Raw genomic sequence first — 25,794 nt, 5'->3', positions numbered from 1 at the left:
CAGCCGAGGCCGCTCGGCCGCGTCCCTGCCCGGCCGGCGGCACCAACCCCGCTGGGCTCCACCAGAACGCTTCTCCCTCTGCCACAGCCTGACACGTATATGTGCCATTTAGCATTGAAAAAGGAGAAAGAGACGCATGCAGGGCTTACACTTCTTTTATTATTCCAGGAACAGGACCCACAAAACACTGCCCAATGTAAGGAAAGCTGCTGCACCTCTGACTTTGGTGTGCTACAGGTAAACTGTGGTATCTAAGTAAATATCAGTAGGATAAGCATATAACAGTAGCAAGAGAAAATAACTGAAGTTAAGAAGTGCTCCTTCAAATATTGCATAGGCACCATGTGGCCGTGTGTGGTACATTCTTTGTTAAAGGGCCAGATTGAGGTGACAGGGAATAAACCCAGCTGTCCTGGGATGATGAAACAAAGGTACTCGTCCCACAAATACCTCTTAGTGACATGTGGAACAAAAGTATACTTTCATTCCCGTTCTTGCCCAAGTGCTGGTCCAGTTGTTAGCCAAAACCCCACATCTACACAAAATGTTGAGTAATACCTAGAACAGGCTGCCTAAAACTCCTTTCAGCTCCAGGCAATGTATCAAGGCACTAAATGGATGAGTCTGGAAGATAAGAGAGGAAGGAAGCTACACATGTGCTCCAGCCTTGTCACAAGCTAAAGTAACTACTTCCTTCCAATGGGCTCTCACTGCCTGACTCTGCCTGATGGACACCAAAAGTGAAGTCAAGCACAGAAGAAGTGCTCACACAGAAAATGGGATGGCTCTTGTGTCAGCAAGAACCTGGAGACCTCTGCACACAGGCACAGGGAGGGCTGGACATGGCAGGTGCTCTGTTTGTCTAAGCACCTCTGTTATTCCGGCCAAGCCTAAGAACCAATATCACGGAAGAGGGAGCAGGAACAGCTGAAAGAGACAATTAGTGCAGAAGGAATCACCTTGTTCTAGGGAAATGTAAATTTATTGTTTGATAATACATGTGCTGCCATGACATCTCCTCCTTAGGGACAGCAAAATCTGCCACAGAACAAAATGCTGGAAGTTTTGTTGTGCCGGATGAAGAAGAGGAAGGGATGATCAGCACAGAATTCTGGAACTATCAATGCACAGCGCATCATCATCACTGCAGCTGTGGCAGCAGCTGCTTCAGTGCCTTCTTCATTGACTTCCACAAAGGCTTTGTGAACCACTTCAGACAGCACCAGCTGGTTATCGCCAGGTGAGATTCCTGAAAAGTCTGCCTTGCCCAACTCAAATGCATCAGTCATTCCCATGCTGCTTAAAATAGGTTTCAGATCATAATCTTCTTCCAGTTTAAATCTGGGTAAAGACACCCTCACTTTCGTAGAGTCCATCATTTCAGGATTGATCCAATCTATTAGTTTCTCATATGTAAGTTCTCTTTCCAGCTGAAGAAAAATTCCAAATTTACTTAATTACAATGGGAACTGAGTAAGTGTTACACAAGCAAAAGAAATTATGGGTTTTGTTTACATAGTGCATAGGATGCATCTTTTTAAACCCCGCTAGTGTCTCAAGTTGGAACTGTAAGTTATACCTATGACTAGAGAATACTGCCCCCATGAAGATTATTACCAAATGTTTGTTCTGGCTGTTATAATAGGGATCAAACCCCTCCATGTAATGTTTACTTCTACAGAACATTTTAAACAGTTCAGGGTTTTTTAGAATTTTTACTTATGGGACAGAAAGGCATGGAAGAACAGCTAACAAGGACACAAAGAAACCACACCCAGTTCTATCTCTTCACCAAAGGTTGAACCTTCAGGTCAGTCAGCAGCATCATGAAAACAGTGTGTTCACAAAAGCCCTTTGCAGTCAGTCTTAGAAAACATTATTCATAAACTCCTTGTCCAGAGTGCCAAAGAGCCCAAACTAGTATCCTGCCCTTTCCCGAGAGCCTCTTTCCAGGCAGTGTGCCACACACCACCTGCCAGCTGCTCAGCACAGAAGACCTACAGGACAAGCCACAGGACTTCCAAAGAGCCCACCCAAAATCCCCCTCTCCACATTCCATCATCACCATACTTTGCCTTCACCACAACCACAGCTGACCTCTGCTCCTGAGCAGGGCCAGCTCATCTTCCAGAGCCTCTGCCTAAGGGAGCAGCACACAGCCTGAGCAGCACTGACATAGCAGGGGCTGTCACTTTGGGGACAGGGAGCAGAGGGACATTTCTGCTGGCCTTGAGCACCAGCCACACAATTGCTCTGGAACTGAACTGCACGTCTCTGTGCTATTCACACTTTCTTCCCTGGAAGGATTCAGGCTGTCTTTGCACTCAGCTCAACAACTTACTCTTTCCAAGCCTGTGGATCCATCCTGGATTGCATCAGGGAGCAGGATGATCATGCTCAGTTCATTACCCACATATGGGAGCTCAAGGATTTTGGTCTGAAAGTCTCCAATGTAGGTCATGTTAAAATTTGCCTCCTTGAACATCATCTGCACAGGCCTGGTCTCATTCTAGAAATGAAGAGATGTCAACAGTGAGTGCTGAGCTTCTCTGCCAGTCTCAAACTACAGAGCAGGCAGCAAGTTACTTTAGGCCTTTTAGGATTTTACCAAGGAAAACTGATCACACACCACAGAACACAGACACCACACTCTCCTTTGTAAATAACAAATATCTTGTGATTTCCTTTTTAATTACTAATGTAAAAATGTTTTTGAAGATTCGTTTAAGGTAAACACATGTCCCCACCTTTTTTGTTAACTTAAGATCTAGTGACAAGTATTAATATGAGCTAGTAATAAGCAGGGACATTGTTCTTCACAATAAATTAATAAATCATTTCAATGTATTTATTGTTAATCTTTGTGGTTCCAATCACTATAACAAAGACTTAAAATATTTTAAAATGTAGATACTAAAGCTACCAAGAAAGAGTATTATTTTGAATTCTTAAAAGTCGTAAGGATAGTAGTAAGCGGAGAGATTTAATTCTAATTTTCATTTTCTGCTATCTTATTCCATTTCCACATGGAGCATCAGCTATTATTGTTTACATCATTAGTTTCCTTCTTCTCAGTTTCATTGCTTTCTCCTTTCCCTTAATGAGATTGTCACATAACTAGCTTTTTCTTATTAAAGCAGTGCCCCTTAGAATAATGCCCAGAGAGAATATGGCAGAAATTATTTTGCAGACAAAATGACACATGAAAAGGATCAATAAGCAAAAGGAAAGGAAAGCCACACAGCAATAGAAAATCGTCCAGCAAGTCATAAGAATTGCAAGAGTTACAAAAATGATTTCACAGGATGTTGGAAATGTTCCTGGGATGACAAAGTAACTCTTTCTCTTTGTTACTGAACAGCATGTAAAATAACTAGCTTAAGGTTTCAGCTTACATCTTGCATTTCCAATTGTTCATGGAGGACAGGGTGTCAGGAAGCAAGCCAGTCCAGAGGTTTCTTAAGTGCTCTTGTACAGATTATGGGGTGAACAGTAACACTCCCTTATTCAAATCTCCTAGTAGCACTTAAAAGGCTTGTTGGATTTATTTCACCACTGTGGGGAGGGACAGTTTCCAGACAGGCATGCGAGCTTCCATTTTCCACAATGGTTGCTTCAAGCAGGTGAGTTAAGGAAGGCTCATTACCCGTTCTTCTTCTTGACTCCTGGAGGCCAACCAAGGGCTGCAGGGGATCCTGAGGGGCAGCCATGGCCTGTCCATGCCAGGGGCCAAGTCTTCCTCAAGAGCACTGACCTACTTCTAAAATCAAGACTGTAGAGAACACAGGTCTTCAAAGGAAATTTGCTTTCCATTTCTTTTGTATTGGCTCAGGGGCAGAAATGCAGCAGGGAAGCTCTGACTGAAGAAGACTTAAATTCACAAACTTTCACACCTGTCTTTGTGCTATATGAAAGGTTCTTGAAATTATGTGAAAAGTTCAGAGAAACTCAGCAAAGATGGTATGCATATGAAAGGGAGGGGCAGAAAGAATCTCATACAGCCCACCCAAGGCAACCCTGCTTGAAAAAATTTCATTTCTTTTTAAAGGTGGTCATTTCAGGCTACTTCAGATTAACAGCGTATTGCCAGAATTTTAGCACATCATACCTTATTAATTTGGAATGGCCTTTCTGTGGTACTCTGTTTGTTGAACTGCTCTTCCCAGTTGCCTTTGAAATAGATGGCATTCACCAACACAAGCCTGGTCAAGGAATCGAGAATCCCCTCTGCCAACAGGTTCTGAATTTTACCTTTATGACACAAAAGATAAAAATTGCATTTTTTTAATAGTTGGAAATGTATCTAAATATTCTCCAAGACAGTATCTGCTCTCCGATTAATAAACAATAGAGAAGAGAACTATGTACCAAATACAGCAATAGTTCATCATCTGAGTTGTCTGAATTCACAATCCTATACCCAGGGATAGGTGTTTACATAAAAAATGGATACCATTAAACACAATTGGGCACTTGGAAAAGCACTCACCTTCAGTCCTTTCCTCTACCCAGCCATTGATTTGCTTCCTGGAATCCTCCCAAGCATGCAGAAAGTCCATCTCTTCCAGGCCAGCATGGTAGGATTTCTGACTGGACTCTATAAAAGACTAACAGGGACATCCACAACAGATTTTCAGCAAGAGATTTACTCTCATTCAGACACAGATGATTCTTGCATTCTCCAGGGAAATCTCCCTGTTTCCCTGCCCCAGCTTTATATATAGACATTAAATTATCACTAACAAGTTCCTACAAGGATTTATACCCCTTCTTTGAACTAGGAATTATTATTAATTCAAATGGCTAATGCACTGTAGTACAAATGTCTACATAAATTAATTTTAAATGATATGGCTATTTTTCCCGGTTTTTATTTTATGCTTCATGGATGTAACATATGATTTTATAGATTTGTATATGAGACTTTTGCTAAGAGATACATCAACCATTTGTCCCACAACCAAATATATGAATGGATCACAAAACCCTCAAGTGTAGACACTGCTTTGTCATATTCAGATGACGTGTTATTTAAAAAAGATTCTCCGCCAAGTTCAGACACCAGGCTCTGACAGAATCTATTGCACTCAGCCCAGAAAATCTGGAAGGCAAACCCCAAAGCCTGCCTTGACCTCCAGAGGACAGAAGTACCAAGGACATTATCCTAACAATCACAACAAATTTAATGGCTACTTACTGGAAGAAACTCAAGGGTCTTTTCTCCATAGAGCCGGTTCGCAGTTCTCAGGATGTATTTGGTGTTGGGATCATTAATTTCAGAGAGAAGGGATTGATACCCATTGTGAGCATCCTGGGCATTGTTCAGAGAAAGCACCTGCACAAAGACAACCTCTGCAGTGCTTGTACAAGTCATAAATTAGGGAGCAGCAGAGTAACAAGTCCTGATTTTCCTTCCCTCAAACCAAGCGCTATAGGATCACAGAATGGCTCAGGTGGGAAGGGACCTGTGGGGACAATCTGCTACAAAGCCCTGCCCAAGCAGGGACATATACTGTCCGTAGTCCAGGACTGTTTCCAGATGGCTTTTGAGTATTTCCAACTATGGCAACAACATAAGTTTTTGGAAAACTTCTATTAATAGTAAATATTGTTAAAAATACAGGTTTTTACTCATCTCTCACTTTGCAAAAGAGCCCAACATCAGAACCTAAAGGACTGATTCTGCACTTAATTTTATCAGGTCACATGTAAAACACATGACAAGTCCTATCTGCTACCTAAGCAAGTTTAAAACAAAAAAGTGTAAACCATGCTAACAGGTTGACATTCAGTCACTGTGGATTTCTTATTTTATGTATCTGGCTACATTTTGAAAACATATATTATCTGATATTAAGTCCAAACAGGGAAGCAGAAAGTAATGTTTTATGGAACTATAAATTGATCAAGCCAAAAAAAAAAAAAATATAACCACATACCTCTGAATTACATATTAAAGAAGATCTGTCTCAAAAACCACAAAACCCCAACCCAACAAAATCTAGGAAACTTCATTTCATAATGAAGGAATCTCATACTTCAAATACAATGAAAATTGATTCTCCTTAAACACACTCCAGATGAAGAGCTCTGCTCTCTCACACCACATTGACAATCACAATTCAGCACAAGTGCATGTCACACACTGGGAGACACATTTACTCCTCATATGATCCCATCAAATGCAATCCACCAAGTTTATTTTGACCTACCTTGCTTATTTGGGCTTCAGTGCTACCTCTGGAACCCAGCAAAACCATAGCCAAAGCAGAAGCAATACTAAATGGTGAAAAGAACACATTCTGCCCACTTTTCTCACACAGCTTTCTTAAGAGGTCCACAGCAAAAGAGCTGTTTGCTGCACAGAGACTTTCCATGCTTTCCAGCCTGGGACATAAAACACAGAACAAGAATGATTCAAATCTAACTAAATAAAAATCACTTGTCTCCCTTCTACACTTCTAAGCATAAACTAGGCAGCAAAGGTTGGGAAATTATCAGCTCATTGGTGACTGATTTGGTGCCTCAAGCATCTGAGATCCCATACTACACATTTGAGTTATTTCTGCAGTTTACAGTCTGCTACTGGATTTCAATCCCATACCTACACAGCGTGACGTATTTTGAGGTGATCAGGCACAAGAGCATTTTGTTCAGGACTTCCTGAAAGAAGTTTCTCTTGACTTCACACAGAAAATAATTTCCCTTTATTACTCCACCAGATCCAAAGTTAGACATCAGAACACTAGATAAACCAACTCTTACCTTCTCTAAGTCTACAGACTTTCAGTGGTATCTGCAGCTTGCTTCTATGTGTGCACACTGGGTTTTAATCTGCCAGCCAGGCTGAGAGAAGCCAGCAGAATGACTTGGCCTACTAGATAAAAGAAGAAAAAAATTTATTTCACCTGCCAGCATGAGAGGTAACTGCAATTTCCTGCTGAATTACAAAGGAAAAAAATCAAAGTTCATTTTCTTTCCATTTTATTGCCTGCAGCATGACAACGCCCACAATCAAACTGTCATACTCAGTATACATCTCCTATAGGCAGTGAATCTGAGATTAAACACCACACCTATTAAATGAGCAATAAGTACTAGAACACTGAGTTAACCACAGATAAGTACAGATAAGTATCGTAAGTCATCATAAGATAAAAGCTGATTGTTTTTACTATCTCTGTGTTTTGTTCTTCCCTTTAGGCAGGGCCTAGTGTTGACATGTTGCTACCAAATACAAAACCACCTTTAATTCATACTACTGATTCATTATCTTGGACAGAGAGTTGAAAAGAGCAAGTTTCCACATGCACGCTTTTCAAACCAAGAGAATTCCTTGCTAGCGGCTTTACTATAAATAGTAGCAATTTTATCCTATTTCTCTTCGCCCATAACTTGAAAAAAGTACAACCAAAAAACAAGCACGCTTAGATGGAAACAATCCTCCCATTGTGTCTGAATGAGTAATTTATGCATATCACAGAATAAAGAAGAGACACATAGCATTCACATTGGCTACATTGAAGACCAGAATTTTCCTACTACCCCAGTATCTGCAGATTGCTAGCAATAAGGTTTTTTTGACTTCCGGGTCAAAACACACAGGAATAGTGACACCAACAGGCAGTTTTTTTCTATAAAGTCTCTGTAGGGTTTCTCCAACAGGCAAGAATTTACAGACAAAAGGACACAACTGACATTATTTGCCTGCCTGAAAAATAGGGGTAAATAATATTCAACAGCTGGGACACAAGGCTAGGAGTTACATCTGTACAGTCAACTATGCTTTCTTTGCAGCTCAGGAGTAGCAACATAACTACGGACACCTTTCTCATCAGAGACAATGCAAAATTTGGAATCCACCGTTTCAGAGACAATACACAGTGACCGCCCTTTAAAGAACAAAAAACCTCACGATACAAGTACATATTTGTCAGTCAATTGTAAACTGATGCATAGCCCTCAGTGGTCAAAGGGTTTGCTGACAGCAACACATTCCTTACTCTGCTCCCCCCATGCTCTGCAGGTCAAACTTGTGCAGAGGTTTTGTGTTCCTACCAGTCTGAATTTGAAGTGTATATTCTCAGCAGTCGACACCTATGCTCCAGGCCAGTTTTTATTGACCGAAAGGCTGTATGTAGATCGATCAGCAGACAACCACTGCAGGGCCTTGCCACGGGGAAACCACAGCTGGATGCAGCTCCCCTGCAGCCCACGGCCTAAGAGACACTACCCACAAAAACTACGATGTGGATCAGTGTCCAGCAAACAAGGACACTTCCCCACATTGTGTCAGCTATATCAGAGGAGTCTCAAGCTGACTCTTTCAAACTCAACCCCCGAGGGAACTCAGGGCAAAGAGCACCAGACCACGTCCATCTCCACAGACAAAGCTCTGTCCGTGGCACAGACACCCCTCTTTCCCACGCACTAAACCAAAGCAGGCTTCCTTCCTTGAGGGAAAAGGCGTCATTTAGGATTTAGAGAGTTGGGAGCAATGTTAAAACACTTGCAGGGTGAGACCGCGGACAGCTCTTGGTGATGGCCCTTGGCATCGCAGCTCTCCCTGGGATGCAGGGAATGACACGGCCCCGCTGCTGTCCGGCTCCTGACCCCTGTGCTCCTATAGGGGCCGGGAGGGGCAGGAGGAGCCTGACACTGTCCCAGCAAACCGAGGCTCAAAAAGCCAAAGGTTTGGCCCTCCCTGGTGGGAAGAGTTCATCTTCCGCCCTCGCCACCGGCTTGGCCTGGGGAGAGACGTCGCAACCCCGCGGAGCTCCCGGCGCTCCCACGAGAAGCATTCCAGCCGCACCGCCGCGGCTCCCGCCGGCAAAGACCAGCGGTGTTCAGGTAATGTCACGAAAGAGGGAAGAAAAAAAAAAAGAAGAAAATACAAAACACAGTAGAAGCAACGCCATTCAGCCCTACTTCCTAGAAAAACCCGCAAAACAAGAAAGCCCTAGAAAACATAGGCACAGGCTTTCCCGTAGAAAACCTTGAGGACAACGCAGCAGCGGCAACAGCAACGCGGCCGCCGCACTCACCCCGGGGCCGCCGCGCTCCCTGCTCCCGGAAGCGCCACCGAGCAGAAGGAAAGGATGGGAGCCCGGCCCCTCCCGGGATCTAGCCGGAGCCTGAGGCGCCCTGCCCTTGGCTGCCGGGAGCGGGAGGCGCCGCAGCCCTTCCCGGGAAAATGGCTGCCCCCCCACCCCCGCCTCAGGGAGTCCCGGCAGCCGCCTCTCCCCTCCCCTCGCAGCTCTGCCGGCCACGGCCTGTGCTTCTCCGCCTCTGCCTCCCTCTCGTGGCAGAGCTGACAGAAAACACCCCCGGTCCATGAGGGTTATTAATTACTATTACGTATTTCTGAAGCTAGGATTGCTCTGAGCCAAGCTGAGCTGTTGCTGTAGCCAGACACCGTACGGCCTTAGCCCTTCCTCGCATTCCTGAGGGTTTGAGTGAGAAAAATAGCCCGCAGAGAGGTGTACTTAAAAAAAAAAAAAAAACCAAAAAAAAAAAAAAAACAAAAACAAAAAACAAAAAAACCCCAAAAACTTTATTAGATAGAATTTGTGGAGCAACATGAGAGTTGTTGGGAGCTGGTGAAGACTTGGAGTTGGGATGTGGAAGAAAAGCAAGGGAAAGTCCACAGGGTGAAGGCTGGGAGGATCTGCCTCCAGGGCTTAGTTCAGGGCTAAAAAGCAGGAGATGGGTCTGATTGCTGCAGGCTGGGGGTACATACTAGGACTACATCAGGATAAGTGGCCCTCACCATAAGGGTAAGGAGAAAGACTGGCAAAATATACTTGTGCGCAGTGCTGTGAGTAGGAGAGATAGAAATGCCATGGTGATATTTAGTGATAAGGATAGAGCTACCCATGATGGCCTGATCCAAGTGATAGCCAGGATTGCTCTGTGGGTGCAAGGCATTGCACAATCCCCATGGCACTGCCACGGTTGTCCCTTCAGCTTAGGAAAGAGACACTGGAGGAGCTGTGCCACAGGCACTAGGGTGGGTGGTCTGATGAAATGGTTCAAGTCCTGCTCCCCCGGTTGCAGAGAGCCTCAGGTTTGGGGTTTGCCTCTGTGCTAGCAAGCAAGCATCTCCTGCTCTGCAGGGGAAGGACTCACTGACTAGGGTGAGCAAAATCTACCAAAGAAGAGGATGGTTTGTGATTTGTTGTGCCTAATAAAGAAGATAAAAGGGTGGTCAGCTTTGAAAGTCATTGTTGGGACTCTTGATCTCATCATCAAGACACCTGTGGCAGCTGCTGCCTCCGTACCTTCTTCATTGATCTCCACAAAAGCTTTGTGAATAACTTGTGAGATGAAAAGATCCTTCTTTGCTGACATTCCTGTGAAATCAGCCTGACCTGGTTCAAAAGCATTTTGTATCCCCATGCTGCTCAGAGGGGATTTAAGGTCATAATTTTCTTCCATCTTCAACTTGGGCAGGTATAGATCCACTTCAGCTTTCATCATATTGTCTGATTTGGTCCATTCAGACAGCTTCTCATATGTCAGCTCTCTTTCCACCTGCAATGCGTTGAGGAAGAAAGCAGTTGGAATGTGAAGGACAGAGATTAGGCATGCACAGACCAAGTCTTATTGCTCATCAAGAACCTGTAAAGCAACACCCAACTACCAGCAGTGACTACAGATGGAACGTGCATCATATTTAGAGGGCATGATTTGACAAAGTGCTGAGTGACTTATACTCCTATTTATTTTCTTAAAGGTGGTGAGGTGTAGGCCTGAAGCCTCAGAGTAGTTTATAATTTTTTTTCCTCTGGTGTGAAGAACACTGCTTTTTTTGCAATGTATTACTTATAACAATAATAATAGATGCTTGATGTGTGTGTATATGGATAAATTTTCTCTTAGTAGTGATAAATAAATGGGATGCATGGGAACTAAGGTACAAATAAAAATATTTGCCCTGCTCTGTTTAGAATCTGAAACTGACCCTGGCATAGTCATGAGTTGCTGTTGGCACCTTCTGGGTCAGGGTACTCAGCACCTAGTTTGACAAACCTCCCCACAAACTATCAGATGGAAATCCAGACTGAAAATTACATAAACATTAATTAATACAGCCCTCAGGAGAAGATAATTCTAGGGCAGGGTGATTCAGAGGTAATCCTTTATTTCCCTATACTATACTGGCAATAGGAAAGAGGATACAAAATAATCTAAGACAGTTGTGTGGACATAGGTTTTAGAAATACAGTGTTTGCAATGTTATCGCATGTCCAGAATCCTAAGCTGAAAATCATGGTGTTACAGTTTCTGAAACAAAGTATGAGCACACCAGAGCCATTCTAGTGTGATTTTGAAGCCTTTTCTTCCTCACTCTTTTAATCTGTTACGGTCTCATAGTGTATGTGATGCAACAGTAGGTAGGCTTTACCAGCTCCAGGCCAGTAGTGTTATCACTGATGTCATCGGGAAGGAGAACGAACATGCTGAGTTCATTTTCCACATATGGCAGCTCAATGATTCTGAATTTCATGGTGGTTTCATGAAGTATGAAAAATTTATCTTTCAAAAACATCATGTGTACTGGTGTAGTCTTGGTCTGGAAAAAATTGAGACATAAAAATTACCTAACACATTAAAAGTATAATAAAATTTACTTGCTTCATTGAAGTGAAAACAAGTACAAGATTCAGCAGTATCTGGATACCCAGGACTCTTTACTTTAGACAGTATCACATACACCCCCTTTTCAAAGTCTTGGAGATCTTTATAAAAATTAGTATAAACACATTAGTTAAATACCTACTAACTGAATCCCATGTAATGTATTTCTAAATTTAAAATAAAGATTAAGCTTCGATATTCAAGTAACTCTCTTTGCAGGCCTTGGTATTCACCCTGTGAATTAAACCCTTTCTGGCACCAATATATTTGGTTTGCATGATAGTGGGGAAGCTGCAGGGATGGCTCCTGTGAGGAGACATCAGAAGATACCTCTGTCAGGCAGAGCCAGATTCAGCTGGCTCCAGGACAGACCTGCTACTGTCCAAATCTGAGCCAGTCAGTGATATTGGTAGTGCCTCTGTGGTTATGTATTTAAGAAAAGGTAAAAAATGCTGCACAAAAGCAGCTGGGAGAGCCGAGTGAGATAATGTGGGAGAAACTTTCCTGAAGACACCTAAGTCAGCTAGGAAGAAGGGGGAGAAGGTGCTTCAGGCCCTGGAGCTGAGATTCCCCAGCAGCCCATGGTGAAGACAATGGTGGTGCAAATATCCACCCTGCAAACTCTGGAGAGCCCATGCTGGAGCAAGCTCCTGGAAGGACCCATGATGCTGTGGAGAGCAGCCCTTTTCTGGCATCACCTGTGAGCCCACAGTGGACTCAAACTGGAGCAGTTCTTGCAGAACTGCAGACCATGGGAAGGGCTCACATTGGATGTGAAGGATTTTATCCCATGGATAGGACCCCACACTTGAGCAGAGGAAAAGTGTGAGGAGGAGGAAGGAGCTGTAGAGACAGCATGCGATGAGGTGACTACAATATTAGCTGCTTCCCTTTGGGGCAAAGATGAGTCGTAAGTGAAGTTGAGACTGGGAGAAAGGGAGGGTGGAGGGAGGCACTTTATGTTTGGTTTACTTCACTAATTTACTCTGAGAATTGGCAATAAATTCATTTATTGAAGTTGAGCCTGTTCTGCCCATGATGGCAATTGGTAAATGCTCTCCCTGTTCTTTCCCTGACCCATGACCTTTTCATCCTATTTTTCTCCCCGTGTCCTGTTGACAAGGGGCAGTGATAGGGAGTCTCAGTGGGCACCTGGTGGCCGGCCAAGTTCACTCACCACAACTGTCTGCTGTGTCAGATCCTAAAATTGCACATGTAGTGCAGTAGGTTTCGGGTACACAGTCACATCAGTTGCTTCACGTTGTCTGGCATACAAAAGGTATTTGCACCCTTAATCTATGTCAAACAAAATGTTTGTTTCCATTGACAAATAGTTTTGCTTGCTTTTGACACAGTCCAAAAATATGCATCCAGTCAGCTACTGGGAATTGTCAGTGCATGATCATTTAAATACTGTTAGCTCAATGAATAGATCATCTGAATGGTCATGCACTCAGCTAAAATAACAAACCCTGTAAAAATTCCCTGTGAGGTTTCATACAACATCCAAGGTATGTGTGGGAAGAACAGCTGGATGAGATCCCATGATTTCAGGGTGCCAAGAGCACAAGTGAGCTCTAGGTGTGTAAACATTGCTCTCCAAAGCAACCTGGTCCCGTTTGAAAATGGTATTTTGAGAAATTTCTTCTTTTCCTTAAGCTACTTTCTTTAACTTACTTTGCTTAGGTTACTTTATAAAATTAACTTTAACTGTTCCCAAGTATTTTGATACTGAGGAGTTATAAATTTAAAATCCAGTTTTTATGGATATGCACAAACAAGACAATGCTGAGTTATTTTCACAGTTGGTGTTCTCCCTGAGTTTATATGTAGCTATATGTAGTGTTGCAGTGGCATATGAAATACAGGTGAAGTATTTTCTCCTCAGTAATAGATATATTGACATAGGACAACAGGCATATTGACAAGGAATTTACCTTGCTTATTCTGAAGGGCATCTCAGAAGTATTTTTCTCCAGAAATTTCTTCTCCCACTTTCCTTTGAAACAAATGGCATTTACTAAGACCAACACAGTGCGAGAATGGAGAGATCCTGCAGGCAGCAGACTCTGTATTTTCCCTTCAAAATCAGACAAAGAGACTGTTATTTCAGTCTGACTGCACAACTTGCCATTTTTAATTGTTCCTTGTCTGTGCCTACCTCTCTTTCAAAAATGTTTGCATTTGGGAGGTGTTTTTTACTGTATGTATTTATGTTGAACATATGGTAAAAATGACCTTTTGAAGTATCTCTGTATCCTTTGTCCAGAAAAGTTGTGGATGCCCCATCCCTGGAAGTGTTCAAAGCCAGGTTGGTTGGGGCTTTGAGCAACCTGGTCTAATGGAAGATGTCCCTGTCCATGGCAAGGGGGTTGGAATTAGATGATCCTTAAGGTCTCTACCAACCTAAAACCATTCTATGAATTGTATTTTTTTTTTCAATTATATTTATTGGTGTTTTGGTATTAAATGGCATTAGAAAGTGTGTAAAGAGGAACAGCTTGGATGTTGTGTGAAGTTGGTTGCAAGCAGCTAGAGAAGGCAGAAGTAAAACCCTCACTTATCATTGTGTAGCCACAGCTATCTACCTGTGCAGGCCTTCGAACAGCAATGATTCAGAGGAGGCTACAGCATAAAGAATTCAGGGAAGCACCTTGTCAGGAGCAGCAGTTAGGCTGGAGAGAGGCATTCTTCAGACTATTTAGCTGTACTTTACTCATTACCTCTCTGCCCTGAGTTTCCACCTTTTATGGATTCTTGGCTGCGAGAGCAATAAATGTGGAAATACAAAATATTTGAAAATTAGACAAGAAAAAAGCCATCAGAGTGATACTTACGCTCAGTTTTATTTTCTACCCATGCATTGATCTGTGCTCTGACTTGTTCTGCAGCTCTCTTAAAGTTTACAGCTTGTGGCTTTGCGTTGTAATAGCTTGTAATGAGTTGTAAGTACCTCTGAAAGATAGGATTAAAGAATGTGCTTATTTAGTTAAACTTGAGTTATAAAAATATTAATAGTAATCAGTTCAACAGATTATACAATCTGCTAATACATAATTTAAGAAAACTTGGTTTATATGCGGTAACCTTTATAACAAGGCCTGACACATTCTATTCTAAATATTAAGTAAGAACAGATCAAACTTCAGTCTCAAGGAAACTGATACTTCAAATTTTTGTGTTTGAAATCAAAGGTGGAAATTTTTAGTTTTGAAATATCTATGAAAATCCTTTACAATTTAAAAAAATTCTCAAAATTACATTTGTATATAATTTAAATACTTTTTTTTCCTGCTTTATGAAGTAGTGTTCAGTACAAGATGGAAGAATAATCTCTTATAAAGTTGAACAAAGTCTTTTAGTTTGCTTCAGAGGTGAGGAACCTGCAAAAATTTGTGAGGACAATAAAAGGACTGTTCTGGTAGAATAAAGTCATGGCAGAAAAGCAGAATTAACATTTCTATTGCTGTCTGCTGTGAAATCATTCATGGAGATTCCCAACAGGAAATTCCCTCGATTCTCTGTAAAGCAAATGTACATGAGATTATGGAGAAAATGAGTAATACACATCCAGAAGGACAAATTGCTGATTAGTCAGGAAACCAAACAAACTTCAAAATCAAAGAACAGTAATCACATAAAACCCCCTTCCAAGGACTTGGAAGATGATTCATACAACATCAGTTCTGAAAAGATTTCAGAGATACAGGTAATTACAAACTCATTAGTTGGTGTGGGGCAAATGAATAGAATGGGTATAGTGAGTGTATGGGTTAATGTGACTTATTGGAGAAGTGTCAACAACATTTTGTAATAGGAAATCAAAAATCACAAATCTGTTGGAGTTTCCTGAAGGTGTTAGGTAGCATATGGGTAAAAGTACTGAGCCATTACAGTCTTTTTGGATTACCAAAATGCATTTTGTAGGACTTGTCACCAAAGGCTGAGCATCCATGGGACTACTGAGATACCTCTCATTTAAAAGACTAGAAACCAAGAATAGGAGGAAAAAACATTCACAATGAAGGGTTATTTCTGCTGGAGTACCACAGGGATATGTATACTGGCATCTGTGCTACAGTTTTTTTCTATAAAATCAAAGTCTAGATGTTTACATTAAAAAATATATATTAACATATTTATCAGTGATCCAGTCAAGTGTAAGATATAGAAAGTGATTGTTGCAGTTTAAGAATGAGGTATTGAAGCTGTAATGGACAGGTGCAGGAAAAAAAACCTGCCTAATCATGGCAAAAAATGCAAATGAAAATTTGGGAACTATGAAGAAAAGAGTAGGCAACAAAAGAGAAATTTCCATAATGGCATTTTATAATGCTATAGTATGTCCAGTGTCTGAGTTTGCAATGCTTCTGTGGCCTCCCCGGTCTCAGAAATGCTACAGGTATAAAAAATATAGACACAGGGGATGAGGGTGGCCAGAGATGTGGAGCAATGTCCTTCAGAACAGAGATGAACCAACACCAGTGCCAACAGGCAGCAAGCTCAGAAAGCAGAGGTGCTTCCTGCAGTGAATAGCTCAGCTGTGGAAATCCTGGTGATGAGGGCTGACGTAGATTCAAAAGACAACTGTGCAAAGTCCTGGAACAACAGCTCATCATGGTCACTTAAGTAGACATGCCCTCTGGTTCAACGAGTCCCTGAGCTGCAGATCAGTTGGTGGCCACAGCAGATTCTAGAGGAGAATCACTACACAGTTTTCTCATGCACTTGCCAAACTATTGGCCACTGCTAAAAACAGATGGCCCTCTTGCCTCTCCAAGGCTAGCTCTCTATGGTTGTCCTTGTGTTCTCACTTAAACCCCAGTGCTATCCTTTCAAATTTTTTTATTGTCTCTATTGATAATCTCTCTTAATGTCAGCATATTCCCACGTAAAGATGTTCAACTCACAGGCAGTAATGGGTAGGTCTTTTCCTCATACAGTCGGTTGGCACTTTTCAGCAAGTAAGTGCTTCTGCGTTTGTTGATGTCACACAGGAGCTTTTTGAAGCCAGAGTGGATGTTTTCTGCTCCCTCATGCTCAGGATCCTTGGAAAAAGACACCAATTAATAGGATTTTTTTTTTTTTTTGGTCCGATGCACCTGCTTTATTTAAAATGTTCATGTTGTCTTAATTAAAAAGGAGTTTCAGGGAATGAAACATTTTTGAGAATGTTGCATGTTTGCAGCACTGCGTATAACTAGATAAGTGGGATACTACCTGTAGGGCAATGATTTATTTCTGCAGTGCTTTGTGGGCATTTGGGGTCATCATCTGATGGTGCACCAAGGAAGCTGAGTTTCCTCGTTTTTGTCATTTTCAGGGCTGGTTTTCAGTTTCACAAGGATCCATTAATGCAGCCTGGCAGCTTTTGAGAAGTGTTCTACCCTCACAGAAACGAATGCCAGGGCACAGACTTACCAACTATTCAAATTTTCCTGCTTCACATGGGTGTTTTCTGTTGCTGTTTGGATTTGGGAGAGGGCTTGTTCTGGATGTCAGTGTTGATGGTTTTAGGGAGGATGAGGTTGCTTGCCAGCTGTTTCCAGCTGTTGATTTGCAAATGGAGGAATGAGCTGCTACGTGTCAGCTGCTCCCTACCAGCTGCTAGGATGCAGTGTTCGCCCCCATGTCATGGACTGTGCCCTGCACATGAGACACTGAGAGTCTCTGCCACTGACTCAGGGTGACTCGTCTGTCATTCCTTGCTATGATCTTTCCTTGCTCATGCTGAGATGTGGACTACCAAGAAGGACACCTAGGAAAGAATCTGGTAGCCAGAGGACATGGGATAGCAGAGGCTGTTTTGTTTGGGTTTTTTTTTGGGATGGGAACAGAACAAAGAGGCAATAGGGGGAAATATCTGAAGGGAAAGATTAAACAGACTTCGTTACAATTTATGAAGTCAGTGAGTTGCTAAAATGAATGCGAGTGCAGTGATCATCTTGAAAAACCATCTCACACCATCAAGGGACAGAATTACATAATCCCCTTGCCCTTCTTATTTGAAGTTAGTCTAATTTAATTTCTTTCAGTTGTCTTTTCGTTTCTGTGCTGAAAAAAGAACATGTTTTGTTTGAGTATAATACTTTTCAATGATTAGGGAGTTAATTTGTTGAAAAATATCTGGGCCGTTTCTCCTGCTGGCACGTCTCTGGGGAGCTGATGAGCAAGGGTGAGTCAACACACATTACTTTTAAGGGGGATTTTGTCTGCCTGATGTGTCTGTGCATACAAAAGGAGGAAGGGACTTAATTGGGTAGGGCTGGAGTCAGGTGCGAATGCAGTAGTTGTGTATCACTACAGAACATATACCCCAACCAACCTGAGGGTGATAAGAAATGGAATTTTCCAAAGCACATTAGGACCGATGATTTTTTGATATTTCCACAGCACATCTAAAACCAGTGAGACAGTACTATGGCCAATCAAAAGGCTGTTAGTGTCTCAGTTCTGCTTTTGAAAGACTGAATTAATGAGTTTTAAAGTCATATTACCTGTTCTTTCACTTTATATAGTTCTTACTGAACCAAGACAGTAGATAATAGACTGAAAACAAGCAGATGTTAAAAGCCTAAAGCAGTGGTTGCACTGGACTATCCCATTCTTAGAGATTTTTATCTCAGGGTCTTTTGTTGTAATAAATACCATCTTTCTTTTCTTTGGTCTTGCTGGAGAAGGCCTTCTTGTCTCAGATGAACCTTCTTCTCTTGCAGTCTGGTTAAAATGAAGAACCTGTGATGATGATGATAAATGTTCATAAAGACAGCTTGTTTGTTTGAGATTGTTATTCCCAGGAGTTATAAATATCTTAGTTTTGTATGGTAATCCACCAGCCATGCCCAGTGATAGTCTGCTGAAGTTATTGAGGACAATTATGTTATATGTTATTGAGGATATTGATTAAATCTCTGTAACTGTATCATTGCTATATAGATTTTGGCCACATGGACTGCTTAATAATAGATCAATATTGTGACTGGAACAGGCTCCCCAGGGAGGTCGCTTCAGCACCAAACCTGCCAGAGATCAAGAAGTGTTTGGACAATACTCTCAGGCACATGGTGTTACTCTTGTGTCCTGTGCAGGGCTAGGAGCTCGCCTCAATGATCCTTATGGGTCTGTTACAACTCATGATGTTTTCAATATTCACATATCTCCATTATTCGAGGAAGAATTTTTATGGGCTAACTATGTCACAAACTGAGATTTATGCCTCTCCTGTGCAGCCAAACATATGTTCAGGAGAGCTTGCTAACTTCTGTATGTAGTATGAGAAAGCAGATATACAGCTGCCAGAACTAGCTGAGGTCTAGAAGCAGTGATATCTTGCTCAAGAGATTATCTTCAGATTTCCTTCCTCTAGCATGTCATAGTGCCATATTAATTTTTTAAATAAAGGTGTGTCTTATTACTTTTTGGGCATTATATTAGGTTAATTCTTCAGTTCAGAGGGCAGTTAAAATGGAATGGAGAGCTCCAAGCAAGACCAAGAGTAGCCTCTAATGTCAATAACTTCTCACTGATAGACCACTTGCAATGCTCCGTGAACTGTAAGTGAAAGCTAAATGTAGGGTTGGCGGAGAGCAGAGATCTTGGAAATAAAGTGGAAGTGACCTGCCATAGTGTTGGTACATAAAAGAGCCCTACTCATGCTGTCAGTATTGCAGATCACTGTCCTCCCATGTTGTTCCTTGCTGTTCTCCATAGGTAGAATAACAGTGCAATGTGTGTAGAAACCCTCTAAAGGTGGGACATTGCCAATTTCAGAACTTACCTCAGCCATCTGGCTTGCAGTGTCACCTTTTGCACCCAGGTGGACCATGGCAAGAGCAGTTGCAATACTCCAAGGAGAAAAGAAAATGTTTTGGCCTTTGGAAGTTTCATTCAGCTTTTTGTAAAGGTCCAGAGTGAAGCTGTTGGTTGACACTGAGAGAGATTCCATTGGTACACCTGTGAAAAATGAGTGTCAGAGAGAGATGGTGACTGCCCCTTTGCTTCTTTTAAAAAATACAAAGCTGCCAGTGGGAGATTGCCTGCACCTCTCAAAAACAGTCTGAAGATACCTCTGAGTAAAAAAAGCATTTTACTCTGGGTAAAATACAGCACAGAGACCAAGTACAGTCAGCTAGTAGGTTTCTTTCTAAGACCTGCATTATTTTTTCCTTCCTCATCACTTTCAGTGTCCTTGTCAGGTTTCCTTGTTTTTCATCAGTTGAGTACAATTTTAGCTAGAAATGTTTTCAGAGTTTAGACTTGTTTCAAAAATGTATTTACTCTTTTCCTTATTTTCATAGAGTTATTATTTAATTCTGAGAGACTGAAACCAAATCATTTCTCACCTTGCTACTTGGGCTTTTTTTCTATTTGTTTAAACTTCCTCTACTGTTATTTTCTGCTGAAAAAAAAGCTGAATTTGGGTGATTCACTACAGATATATCCTGAAGACTACTAGAGAAATACAGATTATTACACATTCTTGGTATAGGTAAACCCATATTTGGAAGCTGTAGCTGGATTTGCTAATTTCTGTTTTCCAAGAAAATTCTTTTATCTTACATACAACCCCAATTAGTTCCTCTTTTAACCAACAACAAATTTTCACTGGTTTCCTGCTGGTTTATCCTGCATATTTTCCATTGGTGTTCTGTTTTGTTTCCTAAGTATGTTTTTACAGGACAAAACCAAAGAAAACAAATAACCACAACCCCAGGATTAAATTAATACATGGAACCAGAACAAACCATTTTTTGGTCTATGTAATACCTTGATAAATATTAGGACAAGCTCCAACATTTCCATTGTCTTCATCAGAATAAAGGCTAATAAAACATTTGGTAAAGTCAGTGTCAGATGGCATCAAGGGAAATGTAAACATTAGATCAACAGCAGCAACTGGGCATTTAAATGTGTGTGGCTAAATAAAAAACTGCAGTCCTCAAAGCAGGCTGCTCCCATGAAGTGTCAAAGTGGAGCCTCTGAGGTCCTCAAGTTCTGTTTTTAAAGCTTCCTAGAGCTCTGCAACAGCTTTGAAGCATTACCAGGAGTGCTTCAGAGGTGAATGCCATGCAGCCTAGCTCACACCTAAGCATTTTTAGGTCCTTCAAATCACATATCCTACTCCTGTTCCTGGAGATGCTGATACTCCCTGGTGATTAAGGCAGCCTTCCTACAGGTCAGGAAACTTTCTGCCCTCCCAGTCTCTGTAGGTTTTGCCCAACCATGGTTTGCATTCTGTCCACTGTGCCTCAGCACAAGATTTTCTTAAGGGTTACACTTCATTGTAAAAGATAAACACACCCTTCCCCTGAATGACTTTCTTGCCATCATTTAACCACTCAGTTCCAAAGAATTTAGGTGAATTTTTAAGACTTTCAAAGGAAAGCTAGTTGTTTTGATATAAATATCCAATTACCTGAAATCCCGAGAGAGAAAAGAGTAAAGATCTGTCTTCAGTCAGGGTCTGTGGCGGTCTGTGGAGCAATGAGTATTTTTGGAAATGTAGAAATATTTGCACCTCCCTTTTCTTATCTACATCCTCTTCTGGTATTAAATGTGCACGTTCCCTCATTTATTCCCAGTTCTCCTCTCTATCACCTGCTTTCAGAACTTAGAGACCTCCTCAGTTCAAGGTCACTTGAATGTGAGGTCACAACATTAGAATTTGGCCCACAAAAAAGTAGGAATTGTAGAAAATAATTCAACCACACTGCAGAAAATAATTCAACCAACAGATACAGTGAAATAATTTTACATCTTCATTTTCTCTATACTCTACCAACTGGGAAAATTAATAGAAGCAGATCTCAAAGTTATGGTTAAAAGGGAATCTTGAAATAGCCTGTTAATTTCATTGATCCTCTTGTTAAACTTGAGGGGAAACATCTAAATACTTGTAGACCTCAGGTCACATAAAGCCTTTATTTTGTACAAGGATATTTTGAATTTTTGCCTTTTTTTTTTTTTTTTTTTTAAGAAAACACATTACAAAGGAAGTTCAGAAGATATTTACACAGTCACCTAAAATAAGTGGTGAAATAAGAGTGAATGCTGGGCTCATTTGAACTGGTAGATGCTGTTTTAAAAGACTTCTGGTCCTAGGAAAGTCAGTGAAGGTGCTATAGGTACCTACATTGTACTGAGCTTGCTATCCCTCTATGATGGACTTAGGGAGTTTGAATTGTCCACCAAAAGCTGAAAAGCTACTTGGAAAATCTGCTGGTAATGATTTCTTTTACTGAAACTGTCATATAAAGGCAGGGAGCAAAAACAGGAGAATGTGTAAAACTGGGTATCAGCAAAGGTAATGTAAGATGTACACAAATGTTTTACTTTAAACTTGTGTAATTCTGATCTCAAACTGTGTAACTATAATTAAATTGTATTGATAAATTCCATTTGTGATCATGATCTGTCTTTTCTGCTACATTGAACCTTAGTAAAGAATGGCCCCTGCCCAACAGTATGGCACATGCAGAGTAAACAAATTACCTGCCTGCTGTCAGCCTACATAGAAAAGTATGAAGTTCATCTTCAGTATGAAGTTCATCTTTTGAACAAAGATTATATTTTCGTGCTTTTATACACTTAAAATCTGACTGCTGCATATGCCGTGCAAGGTTTCAAGAGAGATATGTGTGCCTTGCTTTCTTCATACCTTTTGTTTTTAAGTGTAGTTTTTATGCCTTGCATGTTCATCTTATTTTCTTACTTCAGAAATATATTAGGCAATGTTTTATTTACTTATGAGCTTATGAAATGTTTCTTCTTAATATGCTGTTGTTTGTTTTTTAGATAAATTCATAGGAAAAAAAAACAAACAAAAAACCCCCCAAAACAAACCCAAGCAGTTAGTGGTACTACAAGCTACAAAGATTGGCCAAAAATACAGGAAAATGAAGAAAGGGTTCCCAAACTGTGTATACTCTTTGTGGTATATACTAGCTGCTGCAAGATCCTGTTTAGTAAGAGACATTGGAGTTACACAAGAGAACACATTAGCCAAAGAAGTGCTCTTGGTTTTGCAGTGCCAGATGTAAACAGTGAGAGCAAATAGTGAACTGATGCAGACAGAACGGTAAAAAAAAAAGGTTGCACTGCATCACAATGCCCAACCTATTGACTTCAAGTGGATTGACCTTTGACAGATGGTCATTAAAAAAGTTTTTTTGAAAAAAAACAGTCATTTTCCTCTGGCATACTGAAGAAGAAATTTGGTCTTTTTTGAAGCCATCTTTCATTTCTACCTGGCTCAGCAGGGAGTTTGTATCTTTCTGCCTGACTGATTACCATAATAATGTATCTGTACCTTGTTAATGGTCCACTCTGAGTAGGCCTTTCGGGTATTTGTTGAAGATGAGGTCTCTTGCAGTTATTGCTAGTAATAAGCAGCAGAATTTAAAATCAGTGTTAAACTAACTCTAATTATGGATTTTTGCTCTGCAAAAAATCCTATTCAGCTATGTTGCCTAGGAAGAAAATGAGACCAAGTATCACATCTGTTGCAAAAGTGGGTTTCTTGTGCCTGCTTCTGTTTACAAAATAAAACCTTTAAAATATGGATGCATTTGCATTGCAGCTAGAAAACAGTAGGGGTTTATATATCCTTGTCTTGGATACTAACTGTGCACCAACAATGTAAATTTTCTTGGTTTTGTTAATGTAACCTATGTCTGCCATTTCTGCTTTTCATGAATTCCATCTACCACAGAGGGGCCAGGGATTATTTTATGAATCTAAAATTGGTACTGGAACACAAAACCCCCATGTTTCATTGTAGGATAAACTAAAAGCATGAATATATGCTGCATTTTGACAAGTGTGGAATCACTAAGTGACAAGCAGTCCATGCTCACAACATCCTTGTGTTGAGGCTTGCTCTATCAGTTTCCAGTAAGTACTTAATTCTTTAGTCTTCAAAGTTACTGTGACTTTTCAAAGAGGAGTTTATGGACCTTAAGTTGCAAAACTTTGAAACAGAACAAGGCTTTTTGAAAACAGTTATTTGGAAATGCAGCCATGTTTCACCTGTTACTTGACTAATGCCTTACAGGATGTAACAAAGAAGGAACCAGGCTCTTCTCAGAGGTTCCCATGAGTTTTGCATGGCCTGTTTTTTGGTAGCAAGGGCCCACAGAGATGGTTCCTGTGAAAAGCTGCCAGAAGCTTCCACCATGTCCAGCAGAACCATTCTCTGATGGCTCTGAAGATGGACATGCTGCTGGCCAAAGCTGAGAGATGTTAGTAACACCTCTGTGATAACATATTTAAGAAGAAAATCAAAACAAAGTGCACACAGTTTTTTTCTAACCAGAGAAGAGGAGGAGGTGAGAACATGTGAGGGAAACAACATGGAGACACCAAGGTCAGTGCAGAAGGAGGGGCAGGAGGTGCTCCAGGCACCAGAGCCAAGGTTCCCCTGCAGGCCATGGTGAGACCATGGTGAGGCAGCTGTGCTCCTGCAGCCCGTGGGAATCCACAGGGGATGCAGAGATCCACCCTCAGCCCATGGGGGAGGTGCTCGTGCTGGAGTGAGTGGATGCCTGGAGGAGGCTGTGATCCTGTGGGAGACCGGGTAGAGAGAAGAGGTCCCTATTTCCAGCTGGAGCAACCTGTCCTTGGAGGACTGCACCCCATGGAAAGAGAGAGACCCACGTTGCAGCAGTTTTGGCAGGGCTGCTGCTCATTATGTTGGAGCCATGCTGGAGAAGTTCACAGAGAACTGTCTCCCGTGGGAGGGACCCCATGGTCTCACAGGTGAAGGACTCCTTTCCCTGTGCAGTAGAAGAAAACCCCAGGTGATGAACTGACTGAAACTCCCATGCCCTGTCTCCCTGCACTGCTGATGGGAAGGAGGGAGGGTTGGGGGAAGAAAAGGTGTTTAAGGGCTTATTGTATTTCCTATTATCCTCCTCTGATTTAGTTTGTAATAAATTCACTTTGTACCTCTAAGCCAAGCCTGTTTTGCCCTTGGAGTGTTTTTTCTCGGTCCTTATCTCAATTCAAGAACCCTTTGTTAATTTTTTTTACCTCTCCTCTGCCCAGCTGTGGTAGGGGAAGGTAAGCGACTTTTGTGGGTGCCTGGTGTTTGGCCAGTGTCAAACCATGACAGATGACAAGAGACAATGGGCACAGACTGATAACATGAAATTCATCTGAACATAAGAGAGGATGAAGATGGTCACTTATGAGGAAGGTCAAACACTGGCATGGGTTTCCAAGAGAGCCTATATATCCTCCCTTAGTGGAGACAGGCATTCAAATTCCAACTGGATACTGCCCTTAGCAACCAGCATCAGTTTAGCTTGTTTGCATAGTGGGTGGGACCAGATGATCTCAAATAGCCACTTCTACCCTGACAATTCTCTGTTTCTGGAAGGGTTAGCCTGACCTGAGACCCAGATGCTGGTTACCATGACAATAATGCAGGGAAGCACAAATGAAGCAGCACCAGTGTTGCTTGCAGTAGATGACCTCTGCAGCCCTGGATGGGTTCTTTTTCTTCTCTTTCACACTTTTCATTTGTATTCTAAGTCATACACTGGAATGTGTACTCTTCAAGGAAAGCTGAGCCTGGGAGTGTCTTGGTAGCCAACCCAGCTTGTTTGACCTTTTGCATCTCTCGTCAAGACAGTCACTGTGCTGTAGTTCCTCTGAGAGCCTCAGAGGTTCTGTTTTCACTCTTCTTGTTTTTCACAACCTTCACTTACGTGTTCTTCCACACCTAAAGAATGAATTTCTCAGTAAAGCTGAGTCAATAGCACACATCTGGGCTTCACCGGGGTAGGCCCTGAGGGACAGACAACTAAATCCTGAGCTGTGGCTTACAGGCAAGGGAGGTCATTGATTTTAGAAGCAGTACTTTGTACAGGGAAAAAGGTGAGGATATAGTTTGTTGAAGGGAGATGTAGTTCCAAATAGAATACTTTCTGGAGAGGTGGAGTGAGTTGTATTTATAGGTGGTGTAATTTTGTTGAAAGTAAATGTTTTTACTGTACCTCCCTCCTGCATTCAGAGCCTGTTTTCTTACGTAATGTTCTCTGACACATAGTTGGACTACCACAATGGCTGCAAAACTTTATGCTTTTCCTTATGGCCACAAGAATAGCACAACTGCTGCCCTCCCAAGCTGTCAGAGGGAACTGATGCTGCCAG

The 25,794-nt window shown here is 41.6% G+C and overlaps 2 protein-coding genes across 3 annotated transcripts; both read right to left on the bottom strand.

Moving 5' to 3' along the window:
* Nucleotides 1-139: 139 nt before the first annotated feature.
* Nucleotides 140-9,284, bottom strand: LOC100221432 (serpin B6). 2 transcript variants are annotated; one of them, XM_030265423.4, is made up of 8 exons: nt 9,045-9,284; nt 6,766-6,877; nt 6,213-6,387; nt 5,198-5,335; nt 4,490-4,607; nt 4,109-4,251; nt 2,342-2,509; nt 140-1,430 (listed from the first exon to the last, which is right to left on the bottom strand). In XM_030265423.4, the coding sequence occupies exons 3-8, from the start codon at nt 6,375-6,377 to the stop codon at nt 1,023-1,025; spliced, it is 1,140 nt and encodes a 379-aa protein (XP_030121283.4). In that variant the 5' UTR covers nt 6,378-6,387; nt 6,766-6,877; nt 9,045-9,284; the 3' UTR covers nt 140-1,022. The 2 variants fall into 2 exon arrangements, with proteins under 2 accessions (XP_030121283.4, XP_041570500.2); XM_041714566.2 differs by having other exon boundaries at nt 6,766-6,874; nt 9,045-9,230.
* Nucleotides 9,285-9,529: 245 nt separating this feature from the next.
* On the bottom strand, nt 9,530-21,306 carry LOC100225866 (heterochromatin-associated protein MENT). Its single transcript, XM_030265422.4, has 8 exons — nt 21,056-21,306; nt 19,418-19,593; nt 18,289-18,375; nt 16,551-16,688; nt 14,478-14,595; nt 13,578-13,720; nt 11,408-11,575; nt 9,530-10,533 (listed from the first exon to the last, which is right to left on the bottom strand). Exons 2-8 carry the CDS (start codon nt 19,583-19,585, stop codon nt 10,132-10,134), a joined length of 1,224 nt encoding a protein of 407 aa, XP_030121282.4. The 5' UTR covers nt 19,586-19,593; nt 21,056-21,306; the 3' UTR covers nt 9,530-10,131.
* Nucleotides 21,307-25,794: the final 4,488 nt, after the last annotated feature.

This window comes from Taeniopygia guttata, chromosome 2 (genome assembly GCF_048771995.1).
Source record: "Taeniopygia guttata chromosome 2, bTaeGut7.mat, whole genome shotgun sequence".
In the NCBI taxonomy this organism is placed as follows: domain Eukaryota; kingdom Metazoa; phylum Chordata; class Aves; order Passeriformes; family Estrildidae; genus Taeniopygia; species Taeniopygia guttata.
The sequence above is the reverse complement of the archived record's forward strand: the minus strand, read 5'-3'. Positions and strand labels throughout refer to the sequence as shown.

Excerpts from the sequence above, each read along its gene's own strand:
- LOC100225866 (XM_030265422.4), bottom strand. The coding sequence starts at position 19,585 with ATGGAATCTCTCTCAGTGTCAACCAACAGCTTCACTCTGGACCTTTAC. Across the intron at positions 16,689-18,288 it reads GACCAAAGAAAAGAAAGATG|GATCCTGAGCATGAGGGAGC; the intron begins GTATTTATTACA and ends TCTTTTTCCAAG. Across the intron at positions 11,576-13,577 it reads TGCCCTTCAGAATAAGCAAG|ACCAAGACTACACCAGTACA; the intron begins GTAAATTCCTTG and ends AATTTTTTCCAG.
- LOC100221432 (XM_030265423.4), bottom strand. The coding sequence starts at position 6,377 with ATGGAAAGTCTCTGTGCAGCAAACAGCTCTTTTGCTGTGGACCTCTTA. Across the intron at positions 4,608-5,197 it reads AGACCCTTGAGTTTCTTCCA|TCTTTTATAGAGTCCAGTCA; the intron begins GTAAGTAGCCAT and ends TGTCCCTGTTAG. Across the intron at positions 4,252-4,489 it reads GGTAGAGGAAAGGACTGAAG|GTAAAATTCAGAACCTGTTG; the intron begins GTGAGTGCTTTT and ends TGTGTCATAAAG.